The following is a 22,325-nucleotide window of genomic DNA, read 5'->3' as shown; positions in this document are numbered from 1 at the left end:
AAATATTTTGGCTGTAAATCAAAATATTTTAATTCTGAAATGCCACCATAGTGCCTCATAGGAATTGTAATTGCAGTGTTTCATGCCCCCATACTGCTATATAGGCCACGCTCCCTGATCAGGTTGTTTGCCATGATGCACCACAGTCTTCCCTGAAGGAAGATAGTGCACCCTGGCATTCACATTCCATAGTGCATCATGGAGGTAAAGTCTGGCTGGGCAGCACAGCCACACAGGAGAATGGGATAGCAGCATTTGAGAATAAAAGTATTTTCAGTGTCAATGAAAATATTTTTGTTTTCAGTTTTCATGCAGTTTTTTGACAAACAATTGAAATATTCTGGTGAAAGCAGAGAACTTTTTGCAAAAAGTTTGTTTAGTTAGAACTCCAAATTTTCATCAAGAAACAGTTTTAACAGAATTTTTCGACTAGCCCTATTCATTATTGAAGCAGATTATGTATCCAACTATAATGCTTGAAAATATTAAGTTATAAATGCAGCTTTGGTTGTGTAGTGTACTCAGGATTTATTAAAATGACCATCCTTGTATGTGTTCTCTGCTGTTATAGGGGGATATATTATATGGATGACTACAACTTGAGAAAAATGTAATGTTTCTTATTCATTTGTGTATAAATAGCATAATGAGCAGGATTAGTAAATTTAACAGATTAGCAGAGACGAGACTGGAGGAGCAATATCATTTCCAGTGTTGTGATTAATATCTGAGTGCTGTGATTTAAAAGGCAGTGTAGTTTAGATGTTAAAGCAAAGCACTAGGAACCAGTAGAGTCCTGGTCTCTAATCTAATCTGAGCCACTGACATTAATTATGTGACCTTGGATAAATCACTTGACCTCCTTGTGGCTCATTCAGTGAAGCTGTAAATTCAGACAAAGTTGAACTACACTGAGAAAATGTATTTATAAGATATTACCATGAATTAAAAATCCCTGAGTACTCTTTTATTTCACAGTGAAGAACAAATAAATACACATTTTTGAGCTTGAGAACATTAGAAGATAAATTTTCACTGTTAATATCAAATTATCCTGCTACTGTAGAATACCATTTTAGCAGATATGTGCAGTTTTGAAATACTGTAGTATAATTATTTGAAACTCAATATAAAACTCTTTGTGGATACTTTTTAATTTATCCTTGTTACATTAAAGGTGAGCGCATAAGAATGTCAATTGATTGCACTTGCCAAGGGAAGCGATGAGATATTAGGGGGCAAGATTGTGCCTGGACATAGGTATACAATAGTGGCAGATGGAGTCAGAAGCCTTCCTTATTCTTGAGCAACTGCTTCTTTGAGCACAAGAAATGAATTGAACTAGCACTGCCAGTTGCACAAGTTTCCCTAAAGGGGATGAGGAATCTCCAGACCAGCAAGCAGAACTGACTCCAAGTATTCTTGAAACACAATAAGAAAAGGAGTACTTGTGGCACCTTAGAGACTAACCAATTTATTTGAGCATGAGCTCATGCTCAAATAAATTGGTTAGTCTCTACGGTGCCACAAGTACTCCTTTTCTTTTTGCGAATACAGACTAACACGGCTGTTACTCTGAAACTTGAAACACAATGACACTTGCAGCTCCCCTGGGGGAATGCCGCAAGATTGCCATCTACTGAGGGTTGTGCATAAAACCCCAATTCAACCCCAAACCACCATGTGCCACGTTCTTGAAGTCTGAAAGATACTAGCCCATATGTGAAGTTTCAGAACCCTTTGCCTACGCCTCCAACATTTTCTCCCCTATTCTGGCATGCAAAATACTACAGAAAAATTCTCTGTGCTTTTTTGAAATAACATACTTTAAAAGTATATATGCTATTAGGCTGTTTAATGAAATGTAATATGAACAGAAATATTAACTAACGGTAAACTTATGGAGTAATGTGGTAAGTCAGGGTAGAAATAACTGCTTAGTGCATCACCAAAACATTACTGAACACTTGTATTGCTAAATTAAAGATGATTTGTTATTGTTGTTTTATTTATTTTATTATTATTTATTTTAGTCATCTACTATCAGTAAACACAACTGCCCTTTTGGAAGTTTCTCACTTGAGCATTGATAGGTTTATGGGTATTTTTAACTGAGCAACAAAAATATTTCATATACTAGTTAAGGCAACTGTGGTTGTATGCAATGAGGCAGTGCCAGAAAGAGTTTTGGGTCTCTAATTGTTAGATATTTCGAGCAGTACACCTTATTATAAATTATTAATTGAACTCTACATTATGGCCAGTGTTTTTTGAAATATTAATCATTTCATTTTGTTTTTCCCTAGCTCCTCACTTAGAAGTGTATCAACTGGATCCTCAAGACCTTCCAAAGTATGTTTGGTGTGTGGGGATGAGGCATCTGGATGTCATTATGGGGTGGTTACCTGTGGCAGCTGCAAAGTTTTCTTCAAAAGAGCAGTGGAAGGTAAATGTTCATGTGGGTGCTTCTTTTATTCACTTTCTGATGTTATATTTTCATGATTAATTCTGCAATGTTAGTCTTAAAAATATTTGTTGAATTAACTCAGCAGTTATGAAAAATACTGCTTTAAAAAACTTCCAGGCATTTTCCAGATAATGTACACCTTAAACACTTCGCTTTATATCCACCAAACCAGCTTCCCACTCCTCCATCCCGCAGTTATTTTTTTGGTTAGACATACAGAAAATAACTTTATTTGGCCACAAATATACCCAAATCTTTCATGAGCTGTAAGAGAATTTTAGATAAAACCTGGGAAGCGTCTCACTGTGCTTCAGAATTCCGTTACTACTATAACATGTAGCTTCTATGCTACAGTAAGACTTACGCAGGCCAGCTATATAACCATAGACTCATTTAATATATTCCCCCTCCCCTGCAAAAAAAGAGAGGTGGCTTGAAGGCCAGTGAATCTTGGTGAAAAAGCCTGGATAGGAGGCTCTCAAATTACTTAGAGGTAAATGATGATGGTCTGCACTTGCATTAAGATTTTCTCTCCAAGACTACATTTTAATTGGTGTTTTTAAATATGGCATTTCCATTACCAAGTGGGTGTTGGGCTGTTGCCTTTCCTTTTATTATGCTAGCTAACATACAAATGCTCTTGCCAGAGCACCTCTGACAGAATTCATGGGGATAACCTTGAGTGCTGCAGGAGCTTGGTGTTGTCTTGTATTAATTGGTTTGAGCTCTGAATAAAATAAAAAAGGTTATTTACAAACTCTCTGTAAATGTAAAATATTTTCAAGTGGCAGATGTTATGGTTTTCACTAACATAAGTGATTAAGGACCACGGTTTGTGTAGGGCTTTTTGTTGACTATTTAGCAAATAAGAAGCTTGTGAATAAATAGACTGCTCCTCCAGTGACTATGACAAGTGGCGTATCTTGGGAGGAAATGTATTCTCTACAGTGCCCAGCTGGTTCTGGGGAAAGAGTAGAGTCTGACCGAAGAGGTGTACTATTAATCATATGATTACGTTTTTTTGTGTGGGCCTTAGATCAGTTTGTTGATAACAGAATAGCAAAATGGATTTGTACCTGTGTTAAGTAGACCTACAGGGCTGAGAAAGTTTTTCACTGAAGTCAAGTCTTCATGTAATACCCATCTTTTGTAGTCAAAAGGTATCCTCCTCACTGAAGCAAACTTGCTGGATTATGAAGGCATGGAATTAATTCATCACTTTACAAAGCATTCAGAACTAGCTTTGAAATTTTCTCTAATCGTTCTGTAGTACCAGGTCTGATACTCTAGTTTCTTAGCCTCTGGCCTCAGTTTTTAGCTGCTCGTTTTCCTACTGTCTAAATTGGAGGATTCAAATTTATGGTACCAGATAATTTTTTTTAACATAAAACCTTAGTAGATGGGCACTCCAGAGGCTAGTTTGGTCTGGGTTTCTAGTACTAATATTTAGGTGGCAAGGTTTTCCCCATAGCTCTAATGTATGAAGCACCACCACACTTTTAGTTTCCTCCCACATATTCCCTTTCCAGCAAGTGTCTACCAGCTTTTAATTTAGTGTAAAAAATTTCACTAAAATCAATGTTTCAAGCTATTGTATAGCTTTAAGTTTCTAACATCTTGGTGTGCTTATTTGATGGCTTTCCTTATCCCTTCATACAATTCTAAGGAAAGGTGTGGAGGAGTCATTTTAGGAGGTACCAGGGGACTGAGATTTGGTTTTCAAGTCACAGAAACCAAACTTCTGGTGGGAAAAAATACCCCTTAATCAGCAATAAATGTAATATTAAAATGCAAGTATAAGTAATTACTGAATCATTAGCATTCAGAGTTAACTAGGTAGACTAGGTACAGAAGGACCTAGACAAATTGGAGGATTGGGCCAAAAGAAATCTGATGAGGTTCAATAAGGATAAGTGCAGGGTCCTGCACTTAGGACGGAAGAACCCAATGCACAGCTACAGACTAGGGACCGAATGGCTAGGCAGCAGTTCTGCGGAAAAGGACCTAGGGGTGACAGTGGACGAGAAGCTGGATATGAGTCAGCAGTGTGCCCTTGTTGCCAAGAAGGCCAATGGCATTTTGGGATGTATAAGTAGGGGCATAGCGAGCAGATCGAGGGACGTGATCGTTCCCCTCTATTCGACATTAGTGAGGCCTCATCTGGAGTACTGTGTCCAGTTTTGGGCCCCACACTTCAAGAAGGATGTGGATAAATTGGAGAGAGTCCAGCGAAGGGCAACAAAAATGATTAGAGGACTGGAACACATGAGTTATGAGGAGAGGCTGAGGGAGCTGGGATTGTTTAGCCTGCAGAAGAGAAGAATGAGGGGGGATTTGATAGCTGCTTTCAACTACCTGAAAGGGGCTTCCAAAGAGGATGGCTCTAGACTGTTCTCAATGGTAGCAGATGACAGAACGAGGAGTAATGGTCTCAAGTTGCAGTGGGGGAGGTTTAGATTGGATATTAGGAAAAACTTTTTCACTAAGAGGGTGGTGAAACACTGGAATGCGTTACCTAGGGAGGTGGTAGAATCTCCTTCCTTAGAGGTTTTTAAGGTCAAGCTTGACAAAGCCCTGGCTGGGATGATTTAACTGGGAATTGGTCCTGCTTCGAGCAGGGGGTTGGACTAGATGACCTTCTGGGGTCCCTTCCAACCCTGATATTCTATGATTCTATGACTGAAATCTTTTTGTCCTATAGGAGTGTCAGAAAGGAAGCTTGGAAAAGTGTACCAAAAATGTATATTAATTTAGTATCGCTTGAAGAGCGACTCCATTTTTTAAAAAACTCATTTAAAATGCACTTCATGTGGCAAATTTTAGATAGATGTACAACAAAAATAAGTGCCTATTTACATACATTAGTTGAGAGTTTTTTAATTTTATTGAAATATTTTTATTCACTTCTCTGGCTTATATCTGTGTGAAGATGTATGCAAGAATTTGCAGTAAAACTCTATATAATATATGTAGAATATAGAAAGTCAGAAGTTTGATATTAAATATATTAATTATGGAAGTGCCACTCATGGTTTCTTAGTTAAAGTTGAGTTTTGCACTTAAAGCAGGGATTCAGGCACTTCATTATGTATGAAGAACACAGCAATCCTCTCAAAATTATATTACTTAGTCTTTGAGTGAATTTTCTGAGAATTTACAAATAAATTGACTAATTACTTTGAGTTAAAATTAATATTCAAAAACGATCCTTTAAGATATTTAGAATTCAGTGTTTCCTTCTTTCTCTTAAATGACCTAAACAGAATAAAGGCAGATGTTTTTAACTCTGCTTATTGTTAGCACTCACAGAAATCTTGTACATAGGCTATATTTGAAGCTTTTTTTAGGATTAATGGACATTTTTTCCCATTACTTTTATACTGAATGTTTCTTCTTCAGTAGGGGATGACAAATTTCACAAAGGAGAATTCCACATAGAACTGCGCTCTTTCAAAATGGAGGGCATCTCCAATTGTTATCAGTAGGACTTACACCACACGCTGATCTTCGCAAATATATCTGCTGGCTTCACTCTCGCTGTGACAGTGGGAGAAGGTGGCCATTTTCCAAGAGGTCAACTCTTCATGAGTTCCAATGAAGGGAAAGATTCTTATATGCCAGCCTCTGCTTAAGGATAACCCTTTCATTTATGAAATTTATGAAAATTAATGGAAAAAATTATTATAAATCCTAAATACTTCTTTGAAAGCTACCTAGTGCACCAGATATATTTAACAAAGATGATAGAAAGGGGAAACTGGGGGTTCAGATGAGATGACAGGAGCAAGATGGGTGGGGAGAATTAGGGTATACAGGGGAATGAAGGAACTGAGGTGCAAGAGGCTTGGGGGAATTAGAAAGACAGGAGGGAGAGGGAAACTGGGCTGTATGCTCTAAAAGTTCCCTAGTGTGCTTTGATTTACTTAGGTTTCAAAGTAGGTAAGTCAAAGTGCACTAGAGAACTTTTAGTGGATGGCAGCAGGGTCCACATGGATATTTAGTCTGTGGCAGGCTAGTATAGGGTAGATTTACACCCCACCTTGCCACAAACAGTTTGTGTAGACAAGCCCTGAATGTGAGGTCTCAGGATTTTCATTTCCATGCCCCATTTTCTTTTTAGTTTGTCTAAATTCCACAGAACTGTCCCAAAGTGGAACTATATCAATTGTTCTCCATGTCCACTGACGGTGTAACAAGAAGTAATGGGTTTGATCTGCAGCAAGGGAGATGTAGGTTATATATTAAGAAGATTTTTCTAACTATAAGGATACTTGGGCTCTGAAAAATCTTCCAAGGGAGGTTATGCAGTTTCCATCATTGGAGGTTTTTAAGAACAGATTGGACAAACACCTGTCTGGGATGTTCTGGGTTTACTTGGGCCTTAGCACAGGGGCTGGAATGGATGACTTCTCAAGGTCCCTTCCAGCCCTACATTTCTATGATTCTCTGATAAGCTAAGGAAACACTCTTGACCCGAGGAAATTGCCTCCAGCATAATTATATGCTTTCCTTTGCTTAAACTGGCCACTGGATACTGTACAGTAAGTATTTGATGTGTACCTCAGTGAACAGCTTATAGAGATATATCATCTCTGGTATAGGTTTGCATATCAATCCTCCAAGTCTTCCCCTCAATAGGCTTCCACTGAGGGAAAAAAATTATCTTTGGTGGCAACTTCTGAAGGTTCTGAACTCCTGAAAGAATTTTGACCATCCAAAACCTGGGGCTTGAGGATGATCAACTCCAGTTTATGGATGGTTCTTTATTGCCATATTGTGCGTTAGAATGGGGGATAACAGACTGGACCAAAAGATCAAGCTTCCTATCCACAAGCTACTCAAGGGAATTACAAATCTGCCTGTGCAATCCACCCAGGGTAATCTTTTTGCCATAAAATGATGCAGAATCATCTTAACATGCCAGCCTGCCAATTTGCTGGAGGACAGATGCAGTTCTTCTGGCAGGCAAAGGTATTCTGCAGCCATTTAGCATCAGGCCAGATGCATGATATTCTTTTGGCAGAATTACGTTATAGTTTCCCTCTCCAGAAAGTCTACCACCTTTCCTCTTTTGAGGCTGTGTGTAGTATATATTTCAGATTTAAGCAGTTGTCCAATTGCTTTGCCATATGCTATTTAAAACATATTTCTCAGAGTTCCATGCTTCTGAATAGAAATGAAAGAGAAATTAAGGTGCGTCTGTCATAGTTCCCAGGCTCCCAGTCAGGTCTCAGTTTTTGCCATCACCTCTCTTGGGGAGGGACCTGCGTTCCGCTTCCTCCAGATCAGATATTTAGGCTTGCACTCCCTCTGCGCTTCATTGTGTTTATCCCAGCAGGTCTGACCTTAGCCCTGAATTCACAGTTTTGCTCTCTCTCACAAAGGCCTATGAGAATGTGCACTAGTGACCAACCAGCTTTCATAGAGCACAGTACATTTATTTTAGGACAAAAGCATTACAGAGAAAACATATCATAAGACAAACTGTCTTCCATGTTGGGGAATCTGGTAGGCCTCAAAGTTCTTCAAACCCAGCTAGCAGGGTTTGCCCTCTAGGTTACAATCTCATGTCAGTTTTGGATCATAATGAGAAATGCCACCAGACTGTTCAGGTGGACATTGTATACAGTTGTGGACCTTTGTTTTCCCCTTGCTTCCTGAAACAGGTAAAACCAGTCAATGCTCCCACTCCCCGGGGAGTGAAATTTCAAAGTCTGTGTGTCTGCTACAGCTGTGTGAATACCAAACCAAAAAACACCCGTAAACAAATTTTCATTTCGATCAGAGATAAAATATTTTTGGTGTTCTTGACAAAGGAAAAACCGAAAAAAATTCATTCATGTAGAACTAAATGATTTGAATGTCAACTCGAAACTACATTTCAAAGTGAAATGTCAGCATTTTCTAAATAAAATGTCAATTTGATTTATTGCATTTGAAAAATTTAGTTTTGAAACAAAATGTCGTAACTGTTTTGACATTTCCCAAATCTATTTTTTTTTCAACCAAAACTATTCGCTGATTTTTTTTTCAGCTTAATTTCTATTCACTGGGAAAAAATCGCTCAACTCTAGTATCTTTATAACTGGCTTTGGAAACTTTGCATTAATTTCCCCTCCCCTCCTGCCAATTGCAGATTTCACAAGAAACCCACCTAACAAGCCAGAAATACAAAGATACATATTACACGTATTGATATAAAAGTCCCATGAATATTCTACAGGCTGTACCATTGGGGATACCTCAGTGTAGTAGTCTTTTGAAATTTCCATGCTTCCTGGTGATGCTTCTGTCACAATGCCTTTCTTTTATTAAAATTAGGAATTCTAGGCTAAAAAAGGTGAGAAGCATACCAAACAAGCAGAATGAAATGCTAGAAAATTCTTAAAGACTTTGCTTCGTTAACAAAGTTCTCTCTTTAGTTTTGCTATGAGAATAGAAGTTTATTAGAAACATTATTTTGATGAACAAGAGAGGGAAAGTGTGTTGTCGCTTAAAAAGCAATATTTTTGTCCATGCTGAATAAACTGAATTTAAGAGATTTCTTTGTACTACCATTGTGTGATGTTTGCTAGCAAGGATTACTTTTGTCTGCACCCTCATCTCTAGAATAAATTATATACACAATCCTTTCCTGTGCTTCTCTGCATTCTCCTATTCATTCTGCAGTGTTGGAACCAGTATTTTTCCATCACAGGCTGCAGTTTTCATTTTAACAGCTTTCACAAGGTCAGTGACCTTTCTGAATTCAACATTGTTCTATACAAATGTCCATACGTTATCTCAGAATCTGTATGTATTCAGAGGATCCCTGAAATTGAGTCTGCTTCTGACCTATTGTGCCAATCTGAATTTACAGCCTGAATTTAAGTGCAAACTGAGGGGTAGTCTGCTGAGTGCTTGTGAGCTTGTATAAGCTGACCTGTTCCCAGTGTAGTATTTCCATACAGTTGATGTGCCATGGTTTACAACTGCAAAATAAAAATTTTACTGATCATCCCTGGTTTTGAAAGTGCCACCGGATTTCAATTTTTCATAGAAATAGGAAGGATACCTCCACCCTTCCTCCCAGGCAGGCAAGAGTGCTGAGTGGGGTAATGGCTACTGTTATTTCCTGCCCCTAACTGGCTGCAGTAGCTGAAACCTTAGGAGACTGATGGAAAAGGAGCCAGAAATGGCAACAGCTGCACCACAAAAAGAAAAAGGGGAAAAAGCAATGTTTAGCATAAGTAGAGAGAAGATTAATTAAAGGCAAGGCATTTTACAGTAGGTCGTTTACAAGTTATTGGAGGAAAAAAAGTGTTCTGTTGCTGCTGTGGACGTGTGTGAACTGCATAGCAAACTGCACAGTGAGACTGAAAACTTGGCAATAAATGTTAGGTGTACAATACTAATGGAGCAGGCTCATTCTGGTGCTATGTTCCAGAAAAACTCTAGCTGATGCAGTCTCTTGGTTTCAAAACTAGCAAGGAGCGAGTGACGATTTTAGCAGCTTCAGTGCCATACGGAACCACAAACTGAAGCTGTTAATGACTAGAACAGTGGAAAAACACTGATGCTTTCACAACAAGCAAATCTAAAAACCAGCTAGTGTGTTAAAGAAATTTAAAAAAAAATATCTCAGACTGAATTTCATTTTCAAGACTTCTCAGTGATTTCAGTACAGGTCAGGTGTTAGTAAACTAGTGCTAAGTGTGCCATCATTTTCTGTCGCTTTAAATTCTCTCCACTTTAAGACTCCAAATTATAACTCCCATTCTTCTGGCTGATCTGTTCATGAGTTACTGTTGAATGATTCAAATCATTCCCTTCCCCATGGCTGAGCATTGCCCTAGAGAGCAACAAACAGGTGCCAAGATAGGTATTTAAATTTGGGCCTCCTGCATAGCTCTGAAAAACACTACAACTATCCCACAAGATCAGCCCTAATTTGATTTTTTTTTTAGTTTTGTGAGTGCTGCTAGTTAGTTTGTATCAGTGTTAAAATTACATTCATAAAAGTGTAGCCTTTCTCTGTTTGCCCAATTTCTAATTAGCAATGACCCCTTGGACCCTGATAGTGAGGATCTATAGATCTTAGGTATTTATATGGCTCCCATAACCATATTACCTGAGATATAACAATCTTTAATATATTTATCCTCACGGCACCTCTGTGAGGTAGGGTACTACTACTATTCCCATTTTACAGATGGGGAACTGATGCATAGAGAAACTAAGGCCTAGATCCTCAAAAGTAGTTAGGCACCTAAAGACCCACTGACATTCTCAAAACTGCCACTCAACTGCCAGCTAACTTGGTAGAGTTTCTGCCTGTCAGCATTCACAAAGCCAACTGAGCGCTGGTGCTCCCTGACAGCTAACAAGATGCTTGGAGCCCTAGCTGAAGCCAAAGCCCCAAAGTAGGATCTTACCACAGGAGGATGATCTTATAGGCCTGCTCTGAACATGCGTAAGACCTGATACCTGTCAGATCCTACAGCAGGAAAGCCAGATGCAGGCCACCACTAGGGTGAAGTGGCAACACAGTACCTGTAGAAAGGACATCTGGGGACACAAGGAAATGTAGGGTGATGTGGATTTAAGTCCAAACTCCGAATCAGGAAAAGCAGGGATTTGAACCTCTCTCACGTCCCTGATGAGTGCCCTAACTACCAGGTTATAGGGACATGCATGTGTGCGCGCTCTCTCTCTCTCACTCACCATCTTAATGTGGAGTGGGAAGATCTCACAGGATGGGAAAACCAGGTCTAGTGAGCACATTTTTACCTGTTAGTGCCTGGGCTACCTAAGCAGCTGACCTGGCTTAGGCACCTACCTCCAGGACGCTGACGATCCTGAGCAGGGAGAGGTGCCTATCTCTTGCCTATCTCAGGTGCCTAAGCCCTTTCCTGTACATTTCATTCATGGCTAGATTAGGCAGCTTCCTGCTCAGCTTGCTGGCTTCTGAGGATCCCTTGCCTAGGCACCTGACTCTCCCCATGCGTTGTAGGGATGAGGATTTCATTAGGCAGCAGACTGCCTAAGAGTTGGTCAGGCACTACAATGCTGAGCAAATCTGGACCTAAGTGACTTTCCCAAGGTCACACAGTAAGCCTGAAGTAGAGCAGGGCATTGAGCCTAGACCGCCTAAATCCTAAGCTAGCATCTTTCCTTTAATAACAGGCAAGTCAAAGCTGTATTTTCTGCTAAACATATGCAAGATCAAAAGTCTCCGCCATTAGTTCAATGTGTACACATGAATACCTTCAACGTATTCACCTGAAAAAAAACCCAATTTTTTCTAACTGCATTACAGTTTGTCAGAAGCAGTAATGTCCATTTTTGGGAACAATGAAAGAAAATAATTTACAATGGGCGCTTACTTTATGCATATAGCATCACTGAGATAAATTAACAGTGAAGAAAGAAGAACTCAAACTTGTAAAGTTAACATAGCTGCTAATACTGAAATGAAAGTAACCAGTGATACAGAAAGAATGGATGGATCAACCAATCTAAATTTGGGATGTGAAACAGTAATGGTGACATTTTCCCAGATCCTGCCTCTGGATCATCTTGCTGTAGAGTGCTTGGAGCCTGTCTGGAGAAAATGGAGCCTAGTGATGGGACAAAAGATTCTCTGCGGGGGGAAAAAAATCTGAGAATGGTCAAGTTTAGAGAGAAAGATGAAGGAAAGGTTAATGTTCAGGTTGTATTTGAAAATCCAAATTCCAAGCCAAAATTAAAGGCAAAATTTTATTATATGCACTGTTTTGATTATATACATTCAGAACAGGGTGGGAACTTCACACGTTTACAGACTAATACATGTAACTTGGAAGAGGAAGAAGTGTAGAATTGTATTTCTTATGAAGATCTGTGTGACTCAGCAGTCCAAAAATATTTGGCAAAAAACCCTGGAAGGGCATCAGACAATTTAAGATTATTTTCTGGATCAAACATATGGATGTATGGTGAAACAATTAATTCTTCTCCAAGTGGCTTCTGCATATTCCCGCTTGTAGGACACACTTTTTCCTTAGTCGTCTTTGTGGGTACCTCTGAGCTTTGGAACCTTCCAGAAAAGCAGTCCTTCCTGGGATTGCATAAATACCCTTTCACCCTCCCCTGAGAGCACTGAACATTAGGTGCTCAAGTTACAAGCTGAAGTTACCGATCACTTCAGTTTCTTCCTTTCCATGGAGTAGCTGCAGAGTGTCTCTTCTCAAATCTGTAGAGATTTATCAGGCTGTTAGAGCATTGCAATTTTAGACAGCTTTGATAGCTTTTAGGTAAATTAGATAATCTTATTTTCTTCCCTGCTATGGTTTAAACTCACAGACTGAGTTCATCTTTTATTCCGAGCTCATCCTCTCTGATCTAGACCCCAAAGATTTGGGGTGAAATCCTGGCTCTGTTGAACTCAATGGCAAAACATATATCGACTTCACTCGGGACTCAACTTCACCCCTGTAGAAAAAGGATTCCTCTTCTCACAGGTATCTTACTACTCTTTTTATATCTTTGATTTTTGCTTATATATATGAAAGCCTTCCTTCATATTGTTGCTATTGCCCTTGTTATTGCTGCTTATTATTATTAATCATGTTTATTACAGTAGTGCCTAGGGAACAACCAAGATCAGAGCCTCATTGCGCTAGGCACTGCACAAACACAGAGTAGTAGACAATCCTTGCCTGAAGAGCTTATAATCTAAATAGACAAAGCAGACCAGGGTGAAAGGGATGTAATATCCTAGCAGAGCATCCAATGTAATGTCAACAAATGTGATGTTAGTTCCATGATTTTCAGGGAGCAGCTTTAGTTAGGAGGGGATTAGCTAATTGGAAAGACAAGGGAAGGGCGGGGGTGAGCAGGACAGAGCAGGGCAGAAAGGTCTGAGGGACAAGTGTGGAGTGAGGCTGAGATGAAGAGGCTGAGACAGGAGCTGGGAAGGGGCTGAAGCACATAACCAATCAACACAGAACAGTAATAATATTTTTTACAGTTTTTACTGGGTATTTTTTTGTCTGCCAGTCCACGCTTAACCTGCTTGTGCAGCTGCTCCTATTAACTTCAATCCCTGCAGTTTAAATTCTTCCTCCAAGCTCACATGGTGGAGGATGGGGATCACTGCATGGGTCCTAGTGCCCTGAGAGTGGATTGACCTCTCTTCCACGCTTTTGCGTCCAGGGGGTGCTGGGGGGGGGCACTAGCTGGACTCCACGTTACCCCTCTGCTCCAGTGCAGTAGTATTTGTTATGCTGCTTCTGCAGCTGGCTCACTGCAGTGTCCTTTCAGCCTATTATTACTTTTCATTTGTTGTCCAGCAGCGTGCAACATAACAATGTTCTAGGCACATTCCTAAACAGAAGGCAGGGTCCCTGCCCTGATCAGAAGAGGTAAAATATGCTCATGTTGCTCTTGAAGAGGCTCAGTGTCTGTTTTTCATAAGCATCATGACAGACGTGAGTCTTCAGATGTAATCTAATGCGGAAAGAATGGAGGCATTTCATATAACCTCAGGAAAGCTTCGCTTTCATTTTTCTTTTGAGCCATCCCATCATCTTCTTACTCTTCAGATGTGAGAGTCCCAAACATATGCTATCTTTAAAAAAAGAGAAAATTATGTACTTGTAATACTGCTTTTTTGAAGATATCATCTTACAAAATTCTCATTTGCTTGCCTGCCCAATCTCCCCTCTGAGTTTCGAGGTTACAACTTTATTTTATTTTTTACCTTTTTCCATTCAGGTTTGTTTTTTCTTCTCTCTGACCCATTTTTGATTTTAGAAAAGTTTAAGATGATGAACCTTTCAGGGAGTTTCACATTCTGCTCAGTCAAAGGAACTGACTGAAACGTTCCAAGAGCAGCATTTATGCTTAGTGCTGGGTAACTTGTATCAGCCAGTAGGGGACCTAATCAATTTCTACCCATCTACTGCTGCCCTTGAGGTTAAAAAAAAAAACCTTAGGATCCAGGCGAGTTCTGCCAATTTCAGGCTAAATAGCTAAGACCCAGAGAATCCTGCAAGATATCTCCAGAGAAGCAGAATTATAGATAAGAAATTTTGCTCTTACAATTGGATTCATAGCTGAAAGAAACTCCTAAATAAGTAAAATTTCAAAATAAATGTATATACACACACAACCAGACACAAACTCTTTTTGTAGTACTTAATTCAATTTTTAATGAAAGAGTGGGAAAGTGGTTTCGGGCAAAAATGAGATTCATGTGTATAGATCAGTCTATTATGGATAGAGGGAAAGGGAAAGTATGCTGGCATCTTGTCTGTAATTTTTGTGGGTGAAATTGTGGTGGGAAAAGGCAAATTTTTGTTGATTTCAAAGGGGCTAGGATTTCACCTTTTTTATTTTTGTAATACTGCTTCATGTTTTTCCTGCCTTTGTTAGTTTGGTAATCTAGTCCTAACCTAAACTTTTTATTTCTCTTTATAAATTGTTTGCAATGGGAAGAGGTCAACCCTAAGGCCCTAAAATTCACCATCTTTAAAGAAAGAGAAAACTATGTGCCATCCTTACAAGTTAACATTTATTATTTGTTTAAATATCAAACAACCTACAACATTGCTAGGGTTCAAAGCGTTTGTGTTTGGATTGCTGAGTCTGTCTCCAGTAAGTCGTTCCCCTCTCAAGAAATGGATCCTGGATCAGTCACCCACCACCACCTACTTAATAGTACAAAGCGTAGAAATTATGCAATGCCTTTATATTTTTTAACGTTCAAGTCTCTTTAAATAAGTTTTGAAAGGGCGGATTTTCCAGGAATTCTGAATTTTGATTTGACACCCAGTCAGTTTTTTGATACAGTAGAAGTGGACAGATAAATGATCTGGAGGATGGTGTGGTTTGCACTCTCAGCAAATTTGCGGATAATACTAAACTGGGAGGAGTGGTAGATATGCTGGAGGGCAGGGATAGGATACAGAGGAACCTAGACAAATTGGAGGATTGGGCCAAAAGAAATCTGATGAGGTTCAGTAAGGATAAGTGCAGGGTCCTGCACTTAGGATGGAAGAATCCAATGCACCGCTACAGACTAGGGACCGAATGGCTAGGCAGCAGTTCTGCAGAAAAGGACCTAGGGGTGATAGTGGACGAGAAGCTGGATATGAGTCAGCAGTGTGCCCTGGTTGCCAAGAAGGCCAATGGCATTTTGGGATGTATAAGTACGGGCATAGCGAGCAGATCGAGGGACGTGATCGTTCCCCTCTATTCGACATTGGTGAGGCCTCATCTGGAGTACTGTGTCCACTTTTGGGCCCCACACTACAAGAAGGATGTGGATAAATTGGAGAGAGTCCAGCGAAGGGCAACAAAAATGATTAGGGGACTGGAACACATGAGTTATGAGGAGTGGCTGAGGGAACTGGGATTGTTTAGTCTGCAGAAGAGAAGAATGAGGGGGGATTTGATAGCTGCTTTCAACTACCTGAGAGGTGGTTCCAGAGAGGATGGTTCTAGACTATTTTCAGTGATAGAAGAGGACAGGACAAGGAGTAATATTCTCAAGTTGCAGTGGGGGAGGTTTAGGTTGGATATTAGGAAAAACTTTTTCACTAGGAGGGTGGTGAAACACCGAAATGCGTTACCTAGGGAGGTGGTGGAATCTCCTTCCTTAGAAGTTTTTAAGGTCAGGCTTGACAAAGCCCTGTCTGGGATGATTTAGTTGGGGATTGGTCCTGCTTCGAGCAGGGGGTTGGACTAGATGACCTCCTGAGGTCCCTTCCAACCCTGATATTCTATGATTCTATGATAATGGGAACTAAGGCTAAGACTTAAGTTTTAAAGAAAACAATAGCAAACAAAAATGTCTCCAAACAGACAACCCATGTGTCCTGTGCTTTAATATTAATACTAACACAATAAACTGTTCTACATGCTGATATCACCACCTGGTATTAAGATTGCCTGACACTGACACTTCTAATTACAAGACCCTGTTGCCAGTTACTTATAACTTTCCAAAATGTAACTGTTGGGGTTGAAATTTTCTGTGTGACTGCCTCAGGTTGAAGATTTTTGGAAAACTTCAGACGAAATGGTTCAGCCGTTTCTGAGAACGAGGCTAAGAAGTAGTACATTGTTTTACTCCATGTTAAAAAATCCCGGCGACCTTTTCTGTGAGAAGCTCTTAGGTCCCCAGGCTTTGGAACAGGGACTTGAAAAATCTGGCAGGGAGAGGGGTGGCTTTTGTGAAATGAAGGTGTCTCTTGTGAAAATCTGTCCAAATTTGGCCAATTTAGAAGCCTCGGGGGGGAGGGGAACACAGTTTAGCAAGTCTCTATCAAGCGTGTGTAAAGCTTTGCAGCAATGATTCCATCCACACAGGGCATGCTCTAGCCCAGGGCTGATCAGGTCTTTTCCTGAAACTGTGTTAAAAGAACGTTATTAAAGTTGCAAAGTCAAGCTCTCCAGAATTAGGAAATGCCAGAATAAAGGTTGCCCAAGCAACTTTAATTCAGCCACCATGTGCTTATGCATTATGATCGTATTTAATTACATGATCACATGCAATGTTTTCCACATAATCCGTGCCTCCCACAGTGCACATGTAATGAGCAACTATTCAATAGTTTTATTTTATTCTCATTGTTCATTGTGTGGCCCCTTTCCTTCTTTACTGCACAATAGGCAAACCCTGCTCTGAAGATAGAATTATTCATTTCCTTGTGAGCTTTTCTGTGGCATTAACATAGGGTATGAGTGCCTCACAAATTAACTTATTATTAATTAATTTATTGTCACAACATCCTGTGAGATGAGGGTGGTGGTGATGTTATCCCCATTTTACAGATTGGGAGCTGAGGCACAGAGAGATTAAGGTCTAAAGCATCCCCTAATTTTGGGACCCAATTTGAGATGAAGACCTGATTTTTTCAGAATACGTACCATTATATAGCACTATATATGTTCAGCGCACAGCTCCCATTGACTTCAGTTGCAGTTGAGTGCTCAGCACTTCTGCAAATCAGGCTGCAAGGTATCAAGCTGGGTGACCAGAAAATGCAGAATGTACAATTAGTGACCACCTGTGAAAAGTTGGTTTGAAGTAATTTACTTACTCACACAGGAATTCAGTAGCCAAAGTCAGGATAGAATCAAGATGTCCATGCAGCATTCAAATGCCTTAACCATGAAACCCTCCTTCTCTTCCTATAGTCCTAACCCTGCGTCTGAGTAGAAGTTTCCTTGATAATCACGCACAAAAGAGGAGGAAAGAATATTAGTATGTTCACTCATTCACTACGTATTTCAATTTGTGCAACAAGTGAAAGCAGGAGGTCTTACAGATAACAGTCACCTTCACTACACAGCCCTATTCATCCCCAGAATGTAGGCAAAGACAACCTCAATTTGGGCATTCCCTAACTTTTGAGTGCCCAATTTTGCAACCTTAACAGTGTTCTTTTAATGTTTTGTGTGTGTAATTATTATTTATTATGGTATCAGGGCACATATTTTACTCTAACAACATCCTACCTAATTAACTATTTAGATTTAAATTGTAGCATTTTACCCCGGCTTCCATTGGCAGTGGTGCGTACCTACACAGAACCAAATGAATTTGGGAAGGCACAATCACAGATTCCTGGCATCTGTGGGAATGTGTCCTCCTCTCTCCCATTTTGTGCCCACAATAGTTCCCAACATGTTTGGGGATTTACCTGTTTTGAATCTCTGGTAACTTTTACTATGTAAATTTCATCTGCAGATTGTTGCAGCATCTGATGTTGATGTGGTTAACTTGTCATTTTGCTGTAGTCCTGTGGTGCTGCTTGTTTCCTGAATACACTGCAGGTGTTGCACATGTGATTTGAGATTCATTTCTGATGCTGTACTGTGAACCACTTCCTTTATCAGGCTTTGTGGTGTAACACTCCATCTGATATAAAACAACTTGTTGTGTCTTGGCCCTCAATGTACAAAGCTTCACTTTAATTACTCACCTTATAATAGCATATTTTATAATTATCAAAAGCTGTGCTGAAGTAAAGTTATGCAAAGGTGCACCATGTTTTTCATGGGATAATTTTTTGTCTGGTTCAGAGAGAATTATAGTTCTCTAAATATTAAAATATTTTCACTTGTTTTAATGCTTTACTGATTTCAGAGATATTTCCTATGCATAAAATGAAGAATCAGTGTTAAAATCGTCAACTGTTTCAAATCAACATAAATATTTTAAGTACATTTAAAACATTATGTTTCTGGATATTTTCATATATATTTTTTGAAAATTGTGTGGTCAGTTGTGATGTTAAAATTACTAAGTAAGAAGTTAGATAACAATTTTCCAGTGCCTCTTTTATTCTTTTTTTAAAATGTTCATAGTAAGACTATGAAAGGGAAATGGAAGCCTACAAAAATATTGAGTGAATGTTGGATGTTTACATTTTGTTATTTGCAGAATTCTTTGGAGTAAGATACTATTAACCGTGTGTGTGTGTGAGAGAGAGAGAGAGAGAGAGAGAGAGAGGTATCAACGACACTTCTGCTCAGCATTAGTTTTTCAGATAAGTTTTGCTTTTTACTCAATCCCCACCTATCTTAATGAGGTACAAAGAAATCAAAGAACATATTCAAGGACACAGAATAAGTCAGTTGTCCAGCTGGAACAGAATCCAGAATGCCCCTGACTCCCAATCTTTTGCTCTGATTGCTAAGCTTCCATTCCCTATTTTGTATTGACTGGCTTTGCAACACCTTAACTATAAGCAGAAAAGTAAGCAAGTGGAGTTGCTAGTGGAGTTGCCTTATTCTGTCTAAGGATGAACCAAGACAGTAGCGTAAAAACAATACCACCACCTGTTTTCCTAGCAGAGACTGCTTGTGAGTTAAGCTCAGCCTTCAGTATGAAGCAAACTGTAGATCTCTTGCTGAGTCACAGTGCTAGTTAATGTATAAGGTGGCAAAAAAGAAAGACAGAAAGCCATTCTGCCTTGATAGTGCCTCTGATCTCTCACAAGTGACTTCCATTTACTTTAGCAAGCTAGTATGTAAAAAATCAGTATAGATACAGATTTTGTTTAATTGTACAATAGGTGACCAATAGTGAGAACAGGAAATTGTAATGGAATGATTACCTAGGCAGTAGATATGTATATTCACTGAAGTACAGACCCACCATTGTTCAGAAAAGAATATTTCAGAATTTCAGAAAAGATAAAAGAAATGCCTTATGGAAGGAGTATCATGAGAAGGAATTTGGGCAAGGTTATATTTTAGAAAGAGGAGATGCACAGTAGGTTAGATGAAAGCCAAGGTGTTAACAAATATCTTGGTGTGTCTGGAAATGAAATGGATTATAAGAAGACACTGTAGGCCACATTTGCAAAAGTGACATTCAGCTGCATATGTACAACATGCACATAACCAAAATCCTGGGCTTGCATGCAAACCCTAATTTGCATATAAATATCTATATGTGAGTAAGTCAGGGTTAGTGCAAATGCATTGAAGTTTGTGTGCTCCCAATGTGGTGCATGTCATTTTGAAAATTTAAATCAAGGAAATCACCAACAGAGAAGTGCCCTCTGTGGTATAAAAACAAACTGATCTCAAAATATAACTCAAAATCCATAAACAAAAATCAATTTAAAATGTTTTTAGAACACAAATTAGGTGCTTTTGAATTTATTTTTTTTTACAATTTGTTGAAAAGTAGTATTTTTGTAGTTGGTTTTGCTAAGTGCTAATCAAATAAAATTGTTGTCATTTGTAAAACACTCACATTATGATATGCAAAATATTTTGAGTTTCTTTCATTTTAATTCTATTCCTCTGTTTCCCCAAAAAAATCTGTAATTAGCATAGGTTCAGTGCACTTAAGTCAAATTTCTAACGTTGCCCCCATTTGATGCTTGTGCTTCATTTTAACTCTAACTGAAAGCTTTTTACACTCTTTCTTGTTCAGTTCACTTGCACTCATTCCTCTATTACAGCCTAATATTTTCTCTGCTAGTGGTATAGCCCATCACCTGTAACGAAGCAGTACAACTACAATACAGCTTTTCATTTATACTATACCCAGCTGCTCATTTTAATTCATCTGGGAACTGGCTCATGTAACATTTATAATGCAGAAGAGAGATGGACTGGATATTTTGTATTTTATAGTTTCAAGTTTTCTATATGCTGCTTGCTTGCTTGCTGCTTTGTAACAAATGAAAAACCTGAGTTGTTTTGTATAGGAAAAAAATCCCTCAGGTTGGAGGTAGACATATGACAAACAGTTCTTCAAATTGTCAAAACAGCTGTTTATTACAGAAATGGGTGATGAATGATATTGAAAACTGTAATGTTGCTTTGCTGGAGAGATTCACTGTATGATACTGTGTGTGGGCATAGATCAAAAGAACTGAGCTGTAACTTTTTTCTAAAGGGAACAATTTAAACTGCAGTTTGTAAGATTTCCTTAAAACTTTGTGCTTGCCTAGCCAGATAGTGAAAGTACTGTTTTAATTTTTTATTTTAGTAGGCTAGAATTACAGTTTAATAAATTTGTTAGTCTCTAAGGTGTTTTAACTAGTTTTGCAAATACAGACTAACACGGCTGCTACTCTGAAACTAGTTTAAATCTTAGTCACGGATTAATTTAAAAGAGAAAAGAGTGCTCTGCACTTTTGAAAACCAGGCAGTTATTAGTGTTACAGTTAAGTTCCTAAATCTACATTTTATTAATCCATTTCTGAAAATCTTGGCAGGCATAGAATCACCGAATCATAGAAATGTGGGACTGGAAGGGATCTCGATATGTCCAGTCCTCTGCACTAAGGCAGGACTAAGTATTCTCTAGTCCATTCCTAACTGATGTTTGTCTAACTTATTCTTAAAAACCTACAGTGATGGAGATTCCACAACCTCCCTCCGTAATTTGTTCCAGTGCTTAACTACCCTGACAGTTACGTTTTTCTTAATGTCAATCTAAATCCTCCTTGCTGCAATTTCAGCCCATTACTTCTTGTCCTTTTATGTACTTGAACACTGTTATCATGTCCCCCTCTGTCTTCTCTTCTCCAGATTAAACACACCCAATTTTTTTTCAATTTTTCCTCATAGGTCATCTTTTCTAGACCTTTAATGTTTTTTTCTTGCTCTCCGCTAGACTTCCTCCAATTTGTTCACATCTTTTCCAAAGTGTGGTGCCCAGAACTGGACACACAAATCTGGCTGAGGCCATATCAGTACTGAGTAAAGTGGAAGGATTACTTCTCGTGTCATGCTTATGATATCATATGATGTGTGCAAATACCATTCTTAACAATGCTGCTTGAAATTACAAAAATTATAGCTGCTCATTTTCTCTGATACAGTGGAATTATAATGATGGACTATTAGGGAAAATTAATAACTACTTTTTGTTTAGTATGCACTAACATCTAAAATCAGAAATGCCAATAAAAGACATCACTCCATTTAAAAATAATACTTAGACTTTCTATCATGTTACTGATGGCCTAACCATAGGAAAATACTTATGCAGTGGTAACCTCAGATTCTTGAATTAGACTGCTACTGCCAGTGGTATTGTAATGATATTATGCAGTGGCAAATAGGTGAATTCAAATGACAGGATCTCACAAGTGTTCAAATGCTTTAGAGAGCCTTGGGAACTATAAATGATCTCTCATATTCCCATTCTTCTGCAGTGGCATCATGCAGGTACTCCTATGCTGTACAGTATGTAGGGCAGCTGGAAGACATTCAAATACAGTAGGTCTGTACAGAGAATTCAGTTACGTGAATGTTTTAATGCAACAGAACAAAATTGCTTATAACCTTTTTTATAAATTAGTGCACTAGAAACAAATAATGCTATTGCTAGCCCAAATAGCCACACTGACTTGCGGTA

The 22,325-nt window shown here is 38.9% G+C and overlaps 1 protein-coding gene across 4 annotated transcripts in view; it reads left to right on the top strand.

Moving 5' to 3' along the window:
• Positions 1-22,325, top strand: part of NR3C2 (nuclear receptor subfamily 3 group C member 2) — a 275,839-nt gene that overhangs the window by 158,216 nt on the left and 95,298 nt on the right. For 3 of the 4 annotated variants that reach the window (XM_084626273.1, XM_084626274.1, XM_084626271.1), the window contains exon 3: positions 2,307-2,458. In XM_084626273.1, the coding sequence (XP_084482399.1) occupies positions 2,307-2,458 (152 nt within the window). The remainder of the gene's footprint in view (positions 1-2,306; positions 2,459-22,325) is intronic. The other variant, XM_084626272.1, reaches the window with a different exon arrangement.

The sequence above is a fragment of the Lepidochelys olivacea genome (genome assembly GCF_965140295.1).
Source record: "Lepidochelys olivacea isolate rLepOli2 genome assembly, chromosome: 4".
Classification (NCBI taxonomy): Eukaryota; Metazoa; Chordata; order Testudines; family Cheloniidae; genus Lepidochelys; species Lepidochelys olivacea.
Note: the sequence above shows the minus strand (reverse complement) of the source record. Positions and strands in the feature narration are given on the sequence as shown.